This window comes from Halichoeres trimaculatus, unplaced genomic scaffold (assembly GCF_033239565.1).
Source record: "Halichoeres trimaculatus isolate MK-OKI-2021-1 unplaced genomic scaffold, fHalTri1.1 fHalTri1_scaffold_5, whole genome shotgun sequence".
In the NCBI taxonomy this organism is placed as follows: Eukaryota; Metazoa; Chordata; class Actinopteri; order Labriformes; family Labridae; genus Halichoeres; species Halichoeres trimaculatus.
Window position 1 is genome coordinate 38,951,580 of NW_027437183.1, and position 16,353 is coordinate 38,967,932.

A 16,353-nucleotide genomic window follows, 5' to 3' on the forward strand; every position below is an offset into this window, starting at 1 on the left:
TTTCTCTAGGTGTCACAGCCAGATGGACTACAGGTCGATGAATTACCAGTGAGGCTCCTCTCAGTCACTTCCAGTTCAACAGATACTGAGGTCTTCTGCCCTGATAAGGTTGCTGCTGTGCTCGAGGACAACATAGCTGCCACTTTCTGAGACTGGCTGAAGGGTACGTTGTGCTTTTTGGACTGATATATGTACTGCTCTGAGATACACAATGGACTTCACCCATACATCTGACTTGAAACAAATTCTTGATGGACCTGGAGGATGGAGAGTCAAAGCCTGGGGTCTTGAGCCCTAATAGTGACATTTTGTCAACTAATTGATTTCAATTTGAACCACGAAAGTTCAACAAATTTGACTGTTACTTCCCAGAAGTCTGTGTACTAAGTCTTTATTATGTGGTTTGAAAATATTGCTGTTCAATTTTAAGTTGAACTCCTTACTGTTTTAGGCGTGTTTGTTGAGTCAAGATATGAAGCAAACGAGCTCAATAATTTTGCAGAAGTTGCTACTTCTTTAGTGTTAAAAGTGCCCAAGGGTCATTATGCAGCTCTTTTTTTTTGATTAACTATGTGTCTCTGTAATTACTGAACTAGTGTTTTATATGTTAATATGTTTTTGTTTTGGTTTGGTTTGGTTTTTTTACCTGCAAGTGTGAGAGTAAGAGAGGTTGTGTGAATTAAAAAAACAACCAAGTTTTGAAGTAACTGTGACTGGTTTGCTGAACATTGTTTTTTAAGTGTTGGTTGGTAATGTTTCAGTCATTTAATAAAATGACTTGCATTTGAGCTTTTTGTGTTTACTCACAGTTTGTGTAAGTGAGGTGTGTTTTGAGTTACAGCAACTTAAAAAAAATTATGTAATCAGTTTCAAAGTACTGCACATGCTTTTTTTGATTTTGACTGACTGAAATCTTTTAACTATAGGTGAGTTAGCATAGGTTAGTTGAAATAAAAAATAATAAGTTGGATTTACATAAACAAGTGTGGTGACGCTAAACAAAACATTTCAGTTGATAGTACTTAAACCCTCTTTGTTATCTAAACTTAAATAAAACATACAAAGTTACTCAATAAAAAAAGTTATCCCTACTTGTTAAATTAAGTTAGTGTTACTCAGAACAGCCTTGTTATTTTAACTTACAAACCTGAGTTAGCATAACTTAATTCTTTTTTATGTAATCAGTTTCAACAAATTTCCTTAGTTCAGTTAACTTATCGGGTTTTACAGTGTACCTGCCCGCACCCTCCCACCTGCTTGTTGCTGGTGTCCTGGCCCTCGATGGGGGAGGCGGCACAGCTGGCCGTGGCAGACTTGGTGTGGCAGTGTTCCCGGCTGCAGTAGCGGTCGCAGGAGTAGTAGCGCTGCTTATTGGTGGAGGAGTGGTGGTGTTTCCTCTCGTGGGAGCGACCTCGGTTGTGAGCTTGCTCTCTCGAGGCAGCTGGATCAGACGCTTGGTCTCCTGGAGCTCCTGTAGAGGAGGATGATGAGGGTGAAATGCTGAGTCACTGTGTTAAAACGATAAAGGTCTTTTTATGTTGGAGCTTTGGTTTATTGTTGTATTTTGGTGTATGAGTTTATCAAGTTACTTTTGTTTTTACTCATCAACTAACAATACTGTTCATCCGGAAAGTTCCCCCAGTGCTTCACTTTTATAGTGACAGCCTTCATTCCAACGTCCAATTCATTTTTTCCTCAACTTTAAACACAACACCCCAACATGTGACCAGTGACAATAAGAAAAGAAAAGTCAAACTGAGCTCAGGTTCATCCTGTTTTCTCTGAGCCTCCTTCAGATCAGTGGCGTCATTAGACCTAATTTGAGGGGCTGAAGCCCCCCCTAAAATCTTACTAAGCCCCCTCATTGATTTGAGTTAATTTCAACATTGTACTTATTACGCGCTGTGGTTTTCGCGGGAGATGTGAAATCACGAACGAGTCGAGTGTTTTTAATACCTTCTTCAAATGAACGGTGAGAATCGATTCACAGTTATGAGTGAGCTGTTCGTTCTGAAATGTGCAGGCAATTTGTATTCAGTAATGGCCTGCAAACAAAGGGCTGACACAGAATCAGTACTTTTTGTTCACTGAAAAGCGCTGCTCAAAAGAGTCGGCTCATTCGAGAACGTCCCATCTCTCGAGAAAACCATCCCGGTACTAGGACAACTAAAGTTACGAAACAAAGCCTCTGTTTAGTAGTGGAAGGAGAACACTTTGATAGTAGAAGCTAGCTTAACTAATGAGGTAAAAACGACTCACAAAGGGCACACAAGATCGTTTGGAGTGCTGAAGAGTTTATCTGATGAGGCAGAGACAGGCTAAACTTTCATATTGACTCCCAGCGTTTGAGCTAAGCTAGGAGCGGTGGGCAGGCTTTATCCGTCTCTTCTTCCTTGTTATTGGACAGACAGTCAAAAGGACTGAGTCTATCTTCTTGTCATGGACTCAGGAGTAAAGCAAGACACAAGAAGTCTTTATTTAAACCATCAATAAAGAATGGATATCAGGAAGTTTTTCGACTACCTAGAGACCTGAGAGCCCTACTTGGCTTAAATGATAAAAGTAAATCTGATATAAAGGAGCAAGACCTTTAAGAGATTTTTAGACTGATAAAAGAACCTTGAATTCTATTCTAAATCTTTTCTAGTTACTTAAGTGCAAAACTTTTATCAAGCTGACCTCAAAATACAATACTATTATTGTGAGTCTACATGCTGTAAATTCAGTTGATTGGACCTGATTTGGAAAGGCACACACCTGCCTATATAAGGTCTCACAGGTGACTGAGCATGTCAGAGCACAAACCAAGCACAAAGTCAGAGGAACTGTCTGTAGACCTCAGTGACAGGATTGTCTCCAGGCAAAAATCTGGGAAGGGTCCAAGAACATTTCTACTGCTTTGAAGGTCCCAATGAGCCCAGTGGCCTCCATCATCTTTGAATGGAAGAAGTTCAGATCCACCAGGACTATTCCTAGAACTGGACCCCCTGGTCTAAACTGAGCCATCAGGGGAGAAGGGCCTTAGTCTGGGTAGTGACCGAGAACCTGATGATCACTCTGTTAGAGCTCCATAGGTCCTCTGTGGCGAGAGGAGAACCTTCCAGAAGGACAACCGTCTCAACAGCAATCCAAAAATCGGGCCTGTATGGTAGAGTGGTCAGAGGACGCCACTCATCAATGAAAGGTTCATAGCAGCCCACCTGGACTCTGCCTAAAGACCCCTGAAGGACCCAGACCAGGAGAAAGAAAATCCTCTGCTCTGATGAGACAAAGGCCGTTTTCACACCTAAAAGTTTGGATTGGGGTCTGGATCATGGTTTGGATCATAGTTCCTGTTGTGTTACATTTGGTTTGGTCTGTTATGGGTTCACACTGTCATTATTGCAAATGGACCTACAGACAAACCTACGTGATATCATCATCAACTTTGTGCTTTGCGTGTCTGTAGTTTAAATTAATTGGTAACTTGACCGACAGTCGACCAACTTCTCTTGTCCTCTTGTACTTTCTCTCTTTTATTCTCTCAGAGAACAATTGGAAAGTTTCAGTATCTTTGTGTACCTTCTGGAGTTGGTCCCTTATAATATCATCTGACCAAATATTTATCAGACATTTTGTCTCCCCTTCTCTCCGTGTGCTTCCACTGTTCTTTTTGCTTTGGTGATAGTTTTTCTTTTTTTAGGTGGTCCATGTTGTAATGTCCTAGGTCCGAACCTTTTTAAATAATGCTTTTACACTGGGCATGAACCAATCCATGGTCCCATTTGGTCAGGACTGAGACCACCAATTTTGCTTGGACCAAAGTCCAGGGGAGGTTTCACATCATAATTTTTGGAGATATACTCATTTGAATATATGCATGTTGTTTTAGGTGGAATTTCCATAATCAGATCTAAGTGGGTAATTTGTATCAAGATTTCTATTGCAAAAATGGGCAGTCCTTATCTTGCATATTTTTTACCAGTAGCATATGGAATTAGATTTGTGTCAAAAAGAATCAAACAAAAAAAATTTAAATTTGCAAAAAATATTTACAAATTTAATAGATATAATCTAACTTAAGCAAAAAAATGTATTAATTGCAATCAAGATATTTGTGTAATTGTGATAATATTTGTGTAATTGTGTAAATTATTAGACTTTTACTTTTCTTATCATTAGTTATTTCGTTAACAGATGTCTTTTTTTCTCACTGATCAGACTTTCGTTCTCAATGTCAGCGTTTTCGTTTGCGCTGCCTGACTGTTTGATTGCTATTTTTGGCACAAACTTCTCGAGTGGGTGGGCTTTGTGTGGAATGCGTTCTCATTGGCTGGATAGTTTTGGGGTGACACCCCTTGCCCCAGATGTTGTTCTGTGCGGCGGGTGAGACCCTTTGGATGGTTTGTGCGGAGGGAAAAACTAATGGTGCACGATAAAGAAGTTCAGCATTTTTTGATTTAAGTGTAAGCATCTATCATACATGATGTCTGTTCTTGAAGTAAACATTTTATATGGTAAATGGACTTGAGCTTATATTGCGCTTTTCTAGTCATGGACCACTCAAAGCTGCTTTACACCACAGGTCACACTTACCCATCCTCACCCATTTGCACTCACATTCACACACTGATGGATCCAATCTTTACTATGATAGCTATCCATCAGTACATCTAACACAGTCACGCCCTTTCATACCCATTCACACACCACTGACGCAGCAGTGGGAGTAACTTGGGGTTAAGTGTCTTGCCCAAGGACACATCGCCATGTGTCGCCCAGAGCTGGGCTTGAACCTGCAACCCTCCGAAGTTAGAGGGATTCTTGGCATGGGCTAGTTAGCCGTAAGATGCTAGATGAGATCCACTGGGGGAACGCTGCGCTACAAATAAGTTAGGACAGTCCCGGTGTTGTGCCAAGGTAGCTACCCCCGCCAGGATTCCTACCCCCTCCGCAGAGATGCGCCTGCGCTGGGTGATGAATAAAGCGAATACAACAACCAATTGGGACCCGTCTACGCTCACAAACCACAGTGACAGACGCGTATGGAATTAAAGCATTATATGGATTTAATAGGGCTCGCCAGCGTTTGCACAGAAGCGCGTTTGCACCACAAAAGTAACTTTGGAGCGCGCTTACACTCACTAGCATCTACGGACGCATATAAAATATGGATTTAAGGATTTCTCATGTGAATATTGGCTCGACCTGCCATGATTTCTACCCCCCTCATATAAACCCAGTCTGTGTCCTACACCAAAGTGTTTTATTCCTCAGATAATTCACATTAATGCCTAATAACTCTGGAGGAGATTGAAACTTTCCTTTTTTCTTTCAAAAGTTAGCTGAGGGGTAGGTTTCCTAGCAGCCTTGGCCTGCCAGAATTTCTACCCCCCTTATATTAAGCCCAGTCTGTGTCCTACACTCAAGTGTTTTTTTTCCTCACATACTCTATATTAATGCTATAATTCCATACGCGTCTGTCACCGTGGTTTGTGAGCATAGACAGGTCCTAATTTGTTGTATTTGCCGCAGTCGTCACCCAGCGCAGGCACGTCTCCATGAAGGGGGTAGGAATCCTGGCGGGGGTAGCTACCTTGGCTCAACACCTGTTCCAGGGCTTCACTCTGGTGGGTTTAATCAAGCATTCAGATTCAGTGTCATTCTGAGCGACGCAGGCCACGAATCTCTCTGCTGGAAAAGCTGTAACCTATTGGTGAATAAACGGGACGTCGGATAACGTACAATTAGCATTTGTTTTCGGCTACTTGGTAAGAATAGTTACTGCTGTGGCCACCTTTCTTCCTAATGTCACGATGCAATTCATCAGTCCAATTGAATAGAATTCATCAAGAATTCAGAAATCAGCCGCACAGAGCAATATCCAGGGCAAGGGGTGTCACTCAAAAACTATCCAGCCAATGAGAACGCATTCCACACAAAGCCCACCCACTCGAGAAGTTTGTGCCAAAAATAGCAATCAAACAGTCAGGCAGCGCAAACGAAAACGCTGACATTGAGAACAAAAGTCTGATCAGTGAGAAAAAAAGACATAACTGATAACAAAATAACTAGTGATAAGAAAAGTAAAAGTCTAATAATTTACACAATTACACAAATATCTTGATTGAAATTCATACATTTTTTTGCTTAAGTTAGATTATATCTCTTAAATTTGTAAAAACAAAAAAAGTACAATTTAAATATTTTTGTTTGATTCTTTTTGACACAAATCTAATTCCATATGCTACTGGCAAAAAATCTGCAACATAGAGACTGTCCGTTTTTGCAATAGAAATCTTGATACTAATTACCCACTTACCCCCTCTGTGTGTAAGAATTTCACTCATCGCTTCTTCGCTGGTTGTGTAAGCAGAAAATAACGTTAGCAGAGGACTTTGGTGAATCTGTTCCTTTACTTGATGACAAAGTGACATTTAACAAATGCTTAAGGTGAGTGCAAATTCTTTATAAACCTCTCTTCATTAATTAGCATATGCTAATAAAAACTTATATATATATATATATATATATATATACGGTTGCTAGGCGCTACCCGGGTAGCTGCCTGTTGCAGCAGCTCTCTCGTCTTTGTCCGTTTCTTGTGTTTTTTTCGTCTCTTTTTAGTCGTCTTTGTGTCTGGAGTGGATCATCACTTTGTATGGTTCATTGTCGGTCACGGACACCAAACTTTTTGTGGCTTCGGCGGTATTTTTTACTACTTTTCTCCTGTGTTTGTCTGGAGATCCTACATGTAACCATGGCTGCATTGTTTACATGCGAAATTAGCTGTTAGCAGCCTGTAGCATGTCAATGCTAACTAGTGTAGGGCTTGATGATTTCCCTCGAGCTGAGGAGGAGGAGGTGAGGACGACGTGCTGGTTCTCGGATGTGAGCTGGGAGGTGACGACGTGGACCTGTCCTTCCATCCATCGTTGTTGGGAACATGGGATCTCGCTCCGGGGGATGGATGAGCTAGCTGTGCTAACCCAGCGGCATCATGCTGTTCACGGACGTGGCTGACGGAGCTGACATCGGACGCCGGCCCCACATTGGAGGAGCTTCGCCTGCTGTGGGCAGACAGGATCCAGGAGACAGAGACTGAACAGACTGCTGGGGAGGCTCAGTCCTGGACCCTGTGGAGGTGGAGACTGGCTGGGCTGGAGAGTGGTGGACGAGTGGTGGACGGGATGTCGTCATCTAATTTCTTATGGACATTTTTGCACTTTCTATACTCTTTCTTACTTTTGTTTTCTTAAATGCTGCGGTGACTCCTGAATTTCCCCTCGGGGATAAATAAAGTATTTTCTATTCTATTCTATTCTATTCTATATATATATATATATATAACTGCTTATTCATGTTGTTAATGTTAGCTAGCTAGCAGTGTCAATCCTGTCATCTCGAGCCAGCGAGGTCATCCCAAGAGGATGACCATGAAATCTTGATCACTGATGCAGACCTGACTGACTCTGAAAGTGAGGAGTGAGCTTGATAGTCGATAGTTGTTTGAATAATACATGTTTGAATTGTCATCTGTATTATCTAATATACTGTATACTGTTCTTTGTTCCAAGTATTGCTTCAAAAGTAAAAATGTTCAAGACGTGTGTCGTGAGTATGTTTTAAGTATATTGTAATTTTCATCAAATATAGAAACGTGCATCATGTATGGGATTATTATGTTCTGATTATATTCTATGAATATCCTGCCTAAACATCGTGCACATATTCAAATGAGTATATCTCCAAAATTTTAAGACCTACATGCATAAGTCCGGCACCTAATGAAAGCAGAGACCTGTGAGATTTCAAATCTGGTGCTTACAAGAATGCCAATATTACCTAGTGTCTCTGATGTGAATATATACATAGAAGAAAAATTAAATTCTTATTTCCGCCTATGCATAATTTCAAGACAGAGGGTTATAACTGCCACATACATGATCTGAGCAACCAAGAATACATTTTTTTAAAGTTCTGTCACATGTTTAGAACATATTGGGTTGAGTTTGGCAGCCTGAGTGGTTCACAAAAGTCACCAAGCCCCATATTGCCAAACATGTGCCATACACAGTTCTCAGGTTTCAGCGATAAGGAATCTAAATATTCAACCCATGATAACCATCACTAAGCTACCAGTCTGCAAAGGCTATCATGCCAGTAAATAATGTGGACTTATATAGGAACAAGAAAATAGCAACCAGAAATGGCCCACCCGTTCGATTGTGATTGGTGGTCTGGCTCATGGACTAAAAGTCCAGACTCGTGAACTTACTTCCAACCCCCTGACTTAGGTTGTATTTTGATCACATCCAATTTTCCTTCTAGTCAGCTGTTGTTACTTGTGTCTGTTTGATTTGTTAGTTATCTGGTAAAGGAACCACCAATGAAAATGACATAGGTATATGATCTGAGCCCAACTTTGAGTGAAATCAGCACAGAGCCTTTCTGATCACAGAAAACTGCAGTTTTCAGGTGGACAACACGCCTCAAATTTTCCTCTTCTCTCTACTGGCATTCTTCTCCCTCCACAGTCTTGGCCTGCAAGCACGCTGCCAGTAAATCACCCGGTCATTGGCTGTTCACGTCTGTCAGTCTCTTTTATCTTAGTAATACAGAGCATGTGTGTGGAGCTGCAGTCTCACAGTCAGACGTGCTGAGCATCACTGCTGTCAATCATAGCTGAGACCCTGCAGGGGAGCAACACCTCACACTGCCACAGCAAAGGCTTTTACAGTAACACTGTTTAAAGATGAGTGAGTGAAGAACAGCAGGGTCCAACGATAGTCATTAACACCAACCAGCCTCTATCTGCTCTGTCAGCCACTCTGACCTTTTTCACGTCTTTGCCTCAAAAAATAATTTGTGCTGTGACAGTTTATGTCACTTTGGCTCTGATTTTTATCAAAAGTTGAAGCTCAGTGTGTGATGCAAAAACACTGATTGTGGAAGAATTTTATTGGCTGCGTTTATATTTTGGAAGTTTTAAACTAAATCAACCAAATTATGCATCAAATTCTTATTTTGTGTCAAAGACTGACACGGGTTGGCATTTTTACATCAAAATATGTGTAAATAAATGTTCCTGAAAGTCCAATATTTAATTTTTTTTTTTCGAATTCAAACCTTAGAACTCATTTAAAAAAAAAAAAAAAAAACTAAACTCCTTGTTTCTGAATTTAAAGAGGCAAAAAAGAAAGGGAGTGCAGCTCAGATTTTATCCTACACCCAGCTGTTATCCAGCTGGACTGACTATTACATGCCATACAGGTCTGTTTGCACAGTCCAAAATATGACCTGGCAACATTTTTTGACACCAGATTCAGAAGGTAACTTAAGGAGAGGATGTATTTTACTGTAGACTAAAATGTGTGCTGCATGAGGTGCATGAAATGCTCAAAATGTGAGCACCCCTCAGCCTGGCAGCATGTCAGCTGATGAAGATGGGAGCTTGTCTTTATATTAAGTTCCATGTGCGGTGGGTTCGGGGAAACAGTGGGCTGTTTGTGGTGAGCATTGGTTGTGTTGAACAGTCAGATCACCAACTTTGCCAAGACAGCTCAGAGCTTAGTTGAACAGCTTGGTTTGGCCCACAGACCCTGCGGCTCTGGGGGTGTTCATGACGTTCCAAACATGGAGACTGCCCCGTAATAGAAGCAAAGTATTAAGTATTAGAAGTATTCTGCGACTCAGCTTTTATGGGCCATCTGAAATAGCTAAATTACTGTTAGACGCTGGAGTGTCTCGGTACCCGGGTCAGAGTTAGATGCATTAAACACACCTCTCTGTGTTGCGCCATATTGGAACTGTACCCATGGTGCAGTTTGTTGATGTGGGTCATGCTTCTGAACCTGCTGTCTGTGTCACAGAGCCCACCTACCAGCAGAGCTGGGTGCCTGTCCACCCAGAGGGGTATCCAGAGACCTCTGCCTCCTCTCTCTGTCTTTCTCTCTGTCCCTGTCCCTGCGGTGGTGACAGCGGTGGTGATGGTGATGGTGGTGGGCTTGGTCCTGGCTGGGTTTTTCCAAGGTATAGTCCCTCAGGTTGACTTCTTGGGGCCGCTGTGGTGCCACAGTGGAGGCTGAGCGCTTCATGGGACTGGCATCAGGGACGGACTAAGGGAGGAGGAGAGAAAGGTGGATCACATCTTACAGAAAGAAGGAGCTACAGGTTTGTTCTGTTCTCCATCAGGCTCCTGCTCAGTGCAGAGGGTCTCCTGTGTCTTGAAACCTGTACGTCTGCTCTGGTAGAACTACCTGGGTGATGTGACAGAACGAACAGCGTCAAACCATGAGGAGTGTGTTTGTGTGTGTGTGTGTGTGTGTGTGTGTGTTAGTGTGTGTGTGTGTGTGTGTGTGTGTGTGTGTGTGTGTGTGGTGTGCGGTGTGCGAGATTGTACATACAGCCAAATGGGTCCCTGGAGAGTGCCGTGAGTGGCTCCGCTGCACAGAGGGAAAAAGACGTGACAAACAGAGAGAATGAACAGGAGGGAGAAACACATCAGACAGGAAAAGAGAAACAGTTTCTAAAACTACATTATAGAGCATTGTAAATAATTTAATGAGTTTCAATGATATGAGTCACAACTACTGTTTTTAGACTAAACTACTTATCATCACCCTCATCCGCTGGGCTGCAGTAACAGAGCAGCATATAGCAATAACACAGACAGAAATTCACAAAGTGGAAGAAAAACTTGAAAAGTTGAGAGCATTAAAACTTAATACAGTATATCAGTAGGTGTTTCAGACAAAATTCAATCCTTTTACAGCAGCATCAGATTTTATTTTAGGGGATGGACCAAAGACAGGATCAAAAATAACACCATGACAGTTAAAGGTCTGAAAGACCACCTCCTCCATGTCAGGAACAGGGTGAAACTATAAAAATCAAAAACATCTCAAAAACATTTTGATTTCACACAGTTTCTTTCTTTGTTTTGTTTAGATATTTATTTTACAGAGAAGTTACATTTATATCAGACCAGAACATAGTTCGAAAACATAGATTTGGTCTTTTGAGTCTCTCAGAGGGAAATAAAAGATTCTTCAAGACCACAAGAACAGGGCTCTACAATTGGTTTTGTGGCAACTGATCTACCTCTTGAAACAGAACCCAACATATTGTCAGAAGAACTACTAGTCAGAAAGTTCTTAGAAAGTCAAAAGGCCCATTGGTCAAAGGCTTGTCAGACAGGAGGGAAAGTCAGAGGGCCCTCCTCTAGAGCCCTTTTGAGCCTGAAATTTAAGGACGCAAAATGTGATTAAAAAAATGGAATAAAGCCTGAGATGTAAGAACTTGTTGATAATGTAACAGCCCGGAATTGAATTAAAGAAAAATGTTATAAAACCATAAAAGTAATAACCAAACCAAAATGTAACAAGTTTTCAATTTTGGCAAACAGTTATTACATTTGGGTTGTTACATTTTGGGCATAAAATGTATATGCCCCAAAGGACTTTTCAACCTTGACGCTGAGGAGTGCAGACGTGCCTCTGCTTGCTCCTGCTGCTTACTGCTTTGCTTTGCTTTTAAATCATTCTACTTTTTCTACAAGTCTTGGATATGATTTTATTCTCTTTCTTTAATTGAACCAAGACTTTTTAAATCATTTTATGTTTTTTTTTTTTTTTTACAACTTATCTGACGAGCCTGCAACTACAATCTTCTCAACATGCTGGAAGTGGAGTCTCCCTGTGAAAGCTGTCGGATGTATCAACAGGAAATCTATACACTAAAAGAAAAGATTTTTGCCCTGGAAACTGAAAAAGGACTTCATGAAACACTCCCAGTGGAACCCAGTGGTAAGAAGTCCACTTTTACTTTCAAAGGAAAGGGGGAAAAAACGACTACCTTCAATGTAAAGCTAAATGATACCGTGTCTTTTCCGAGACTCTGCAGAGACATTTATGATGGACTTGGTGCTAAGCCAAAGCGAAGTCAAAATGTTGGTATCAATGGAAGATGTGCAGCATCACCCGTAAAGTTAACAAACAGATTTTTACCACTGTCAGAGCCAAATGTAATGGACTACAACAAACAGAGAGCAAACAGCAAAATTCCTGTGCATAACAGTAACCATGAAGCCAGTACAAAGCAGCAGACGGACAGAAAAACTGTGCCACAAGTCAAGGTCAAAGATACCCTTGTGCTTGGAGACGGAGCCATATCTGATATAAGCATGAACAGAATGGTTACTTGCAGCTATCCCAGTGCCACTGTCTCTGACATCACTAAACTCCTACCCAAGGTACTGGCAAAACACCAAGGAGTGAAACGGCTGATTGTTCACGCAGGTGCAGTGGACGTCAGGAAGGATCAGTCTGAAATCTTAAAGAAAGACTTTGATGAGCTATTTGAGAGTCTTGATAAACTGGAAATAACAACGTTTATCAGTGGACCTCTCCCAAATATTGACAGGAGGATAAACAAATTCAGCCGGCTGCTTCAATTAAACACATGGCTGTCTGGAGTCTGTGAGTCCAGGGGACAGCATTTCATTGAAAACTTTAACCTTTTCTGGCAAAGAGACGATCTGTTTAAAGGAAAAGGCCCACACCTGAACAGAGGTGGAGTGAGTCGACTGACGGATAATCTTCTCCATGCTCTGCGGCATCATAAAAGGCCAAGACCTGGCCCTGTGCCCCCAGAAAAGGAAAGGAGTGAGAAAAGAGCTCCTGCCTTGCCACCCAAGGACCCAGCAAAAGACTCAGCCACAGCAGCACCTCCAGCATCCAGAAAACAGGATTCAGACGCAGCGGGACCTCCACTGCACTCACCACAGCCTTCACCACGGCCTTCACCACGGCCCTCAACACGGCCCTCACCAAAGCCTTCATCGAGGTCCTCAACACGGCCCTCACCAAAGCCTTCATCGGGGTCCTCAACACGGCTCTCACCAAAGCCTTCATCGAGGTCCTCAACCCGGCCCTCACCAAAGCCTTCATCGAGGTCCTCAACACGGCCCTCACCAAAGCCTTCATCGAGGTCCTCAACAGGGTCCTCACCAAAGCCTTCATCGGGGTCCTCAACAGGGTCCTCACCAAAGCCTTCATCGGGGTCCTCAACAGGGTCCTCACCAAAGCCTTCATCGAGGTCCTCAACACGGCCCTCACCAAAGCCTTCATCGGGGTCCTCAACAGGGTCCTCACCAAAGCCTTCATCGGGGTCCTCAACAGGGTCCTCACCAAAGCCTTCATCGAGGTCCTCAACACGGCCCTCACCACAGCCTTCATCGAGGTCCTCAACAGGGCCCTCACCAAAGCCTTCATCGAGGTCCTCAACACGGCCCTCACCACAGCTTTCACCACAGCCCTCACCACAGGCCTGGGACCCGCCTGCTGCATCTACACCCTCCGGAGACGCTTCGCTGTCGTTCTTGTCTCCACCCTCACCCATGAGACTACCTGATCACCTTGAAAGCTTAGTGAAATCAGGGATCAAAATGGTTCCCCTCACGCCAGATGTGACAAGGTCAAGGATTTTATGCTCCAAAAAGAATCCAGCCCCCCTCCCACCCCGGGCTACTCCACCAACCAAAGCCCCCCCAGCTCGGCCCCCACCATCGGTGCCCACAGCTGTTATCACCAGCAGCGTCACTGCTGTTGTCTAGGACACTGAAGGCCTCTGTGTTGCTCTATCCCATATCAACCAGAGGCCCAGGGAGGAAGTGTTGTCTTCTTCAGCCATAACAATCATCAAACCCCGCAGATTAGAAAAGAGAGGGACAGTCAGACTGTCCCATCAGAGAAATCTAATCCATATCCCTTGTAAGAACACAGCGCCCACTTCAACCTTAGTTAATCTTAAACATGCAGTACTCAATGTCAGATCTTTAAATAACAAATCACTTTTAATTAATAATTTTATTTCCTCTTATGATCTTGATTTTATGTTTTTAACTGAGACATGGCTTGACAAAAACACAGCTAAAGCAGTCCTGATTGAGTCCAGTCCACCTCATTTCAGTTTTGTGTCTAAAACACGACAAAACCAGAGGGGTGGGGGAGTCTGTGCCATATTCAGGGACAATATACTCACCCGCAAGTTGTGGTTTGGAGTTTTTTCATCATTTGAGTATGTGTCATTCAAAATGGAGCTAAAACAGTCTTCCATACTTTATATCACCATCTACAAACCACCTCAGAGTTGTTTTATTGATGATTTTACCGAATTTCTTTCAGTTGTGTGCACTGATTTCGACTGTTTGGTCATAACAGGGGACTTGAATGTGCACCTGGATGTAGCCCATGACAAACAAGCCAAAGAACTCACTGCTGTCCTTGAGACGTTTGGTTTAACTCAGCATGTAACTGAACCCACCCACAGCAGAGGACACACTTTGGATGTGGTCATTACTAAGAATGTTTTCATTTCAAAAGTGGATGTTGTCGATGTTGCTCTGTCTGATCATTTCTGTGTTTTCTTTGACCTGTCTGTTACACCCAAACCAGCATTTGGGTCTGCAGTCGTTAAGAGGAGACTCATCAATGACAGCACAGGGACACAGTTCAAGGAAATGATTCAGTTTGATGATGCCCTGTGTTCTAATGTTGATGACCTGTTGAGCTCTTACACGTCAAGTGTTTTAAATGTTTTGGATACCATTGCTCCTGTCAAGGTTAGAATGGTTAAAGATATGCAAAAGGCGCCATGGAGAAAAGAAGACTCAGTCAGGGCACAGAAAAGGGAGTGCCGTAGAGCTGAGCGGAAATGGCGCAAGTCAAAGCTCCAGGTTCATTATGAGATCTACAAAGAAAAGTTATGTGTGTTTAACCAGACTTTACGTAGAACAAGAGAAAACTATTTTTCTCAAATCATCAAAAGCTATAGTAACAACTCTCGTGTCCTGTTTGCTACAGTCAACAGATTAACAAATCCTCCAGCTTCACTGCCCCCAGAACTCATTTCTACATCCAAATGCAATGAGTTCGCAATATTCTTTAACGACAAAGTTCAAGCCATTAAAAGTACAATAATTCCATCAATACAAGGAACTACTCTGCAGCCACTAAGACACCCAGAGCTGACACATTTCTCATTAGTAACTGACAAAACAGTTGAAGAGATCATCTGCAATCTGAGTCCATCAACGTGCTGCCTTGACGAGTTACCCACTAGATTTCTAAAGTCTGTGTTGAGCAGTTTGTTACCACAACTCACTCATCTGGTCAACATCTCCCTTCAGACTGGAACATTTCCAAAGGCCTTAAAAACTGCTGTCATTAAGCCTCTCCTGAAGAAGAGCAGTCTTGATGCCACAGTACTGAATAACTACCGACCTGTATCAAACCTGCCATTCTTAGGCAAAGTCCTAGAAAAAGTTGTATACCAACAGCTTACTGACTTTCTCCTGCATAACAATGTGTTTGATACCTTCCAATCAGGCTTTAGGCCCCACCACAGCACTGAGACAGCTCTGGTCAAGGTGACAAATGATATCCGCCTGAACACAGACGCAGGCAAAGTCTCAGTCTTAGTTTTGCTGGATCTGAGCGCTGCCTTTGACACCGTTGACCATGTGATCTTATTACAGAGGTTAGAAAACTGGGTGGGAATATCTGGTACTGCTTTAAACTGGTTCAAGTCTTATCTCGAGGGCAGGACTTTCTTTGTTGAAATTGGTAACTGTGTCTCAGACCAAATGGCCCTGACCTGTGGTGTTCCCCAGGGTTCAATCCCCTATTGTTTAATTTGTACATGCTCCCATTGGGTCAGCTAATACGCAGCTGTAATGTGTCCTACCACAGCTATGCTGATGACACTCAGATCTATGTGTCAGTGACGGCAGGCGAACATGGGCCTGTAGATTCACTCTGTCGCTGCGTTGAACAGATCAGTATGTGGATGCAGAACAATTTCCTCCAGCTGAACTCAGACAAAACTGAAACCATTGTCTGTGGCCCACAGAAACAAAGAGAAAGGGTTATCAGTCACCTTCAGACTCTCTCTCTAAATGTGAGTAACCAGGTTAGAAATCTAGGAGTGATATTGGACTCAGACCTGAACTTTAACAGCCACATTAAATCAATAACATCAGCTGCTTTTTACCATCTCAAAAACATTGCGAGGATTAAAGGAATAGTGTCTAAACCTGACTTAGAGAGACTGATCCACGCATTTGTCTCCAGCAGGTTAGATTACTGTAACGGCCTGCTCACTGGACTCTCAAAACGAGCTGTAAGACAGCTGCAGTACATCCAGAACGCTGCTGCTCGGGTCCTGACCAGAACCAGGAAATACGACCATATAAGTCCAGTGCTCAGGTCTCTGCACTGGCTTCCTGTGGCTCAGAGAATAGACTTTAAAACAGCTCTGCTTGTTTACAAGTCCCTTCATGGTCTAGCACCAAAGTACATCTTGGACATGCTA

General features: G+C 42.7%; 1 protein-coding gene across 1 annotated transcript in view; it reads right to left on the reverse strand.

Annotated features, from left to right (window-relative positions):
* The window catches only part of cacna1ba (calcium channel, voltage-dependent, N type, alpha 1B subunit, a), a 387,106-nt gene that overhangs the window by 13,968 nt on the left and 356,785 nt on the right, over positions 1 to 16,353 (reverse strand). The window contains exons 46-48 of the mRNA XM_074671044.1: positions 10,386 to 10,424; positions 9,863 to 10,097; positions 1,254 to 1,471 (exon numbers count right to left, since the gene is read on the reverse strand). Of these exons, the coding sequence (XP_074527145.1) occupies positions 1,254 to 1,471; positions 9,863 to 10,097; positions 10,386 to 10,424 (492 nt within the window). The remainder of the gene's footprint in view (positions 1 to 1,253; positions 1,472 to 9,862; positions 10,098 to 10,385; positions 10,425 to 16,353) is intronic.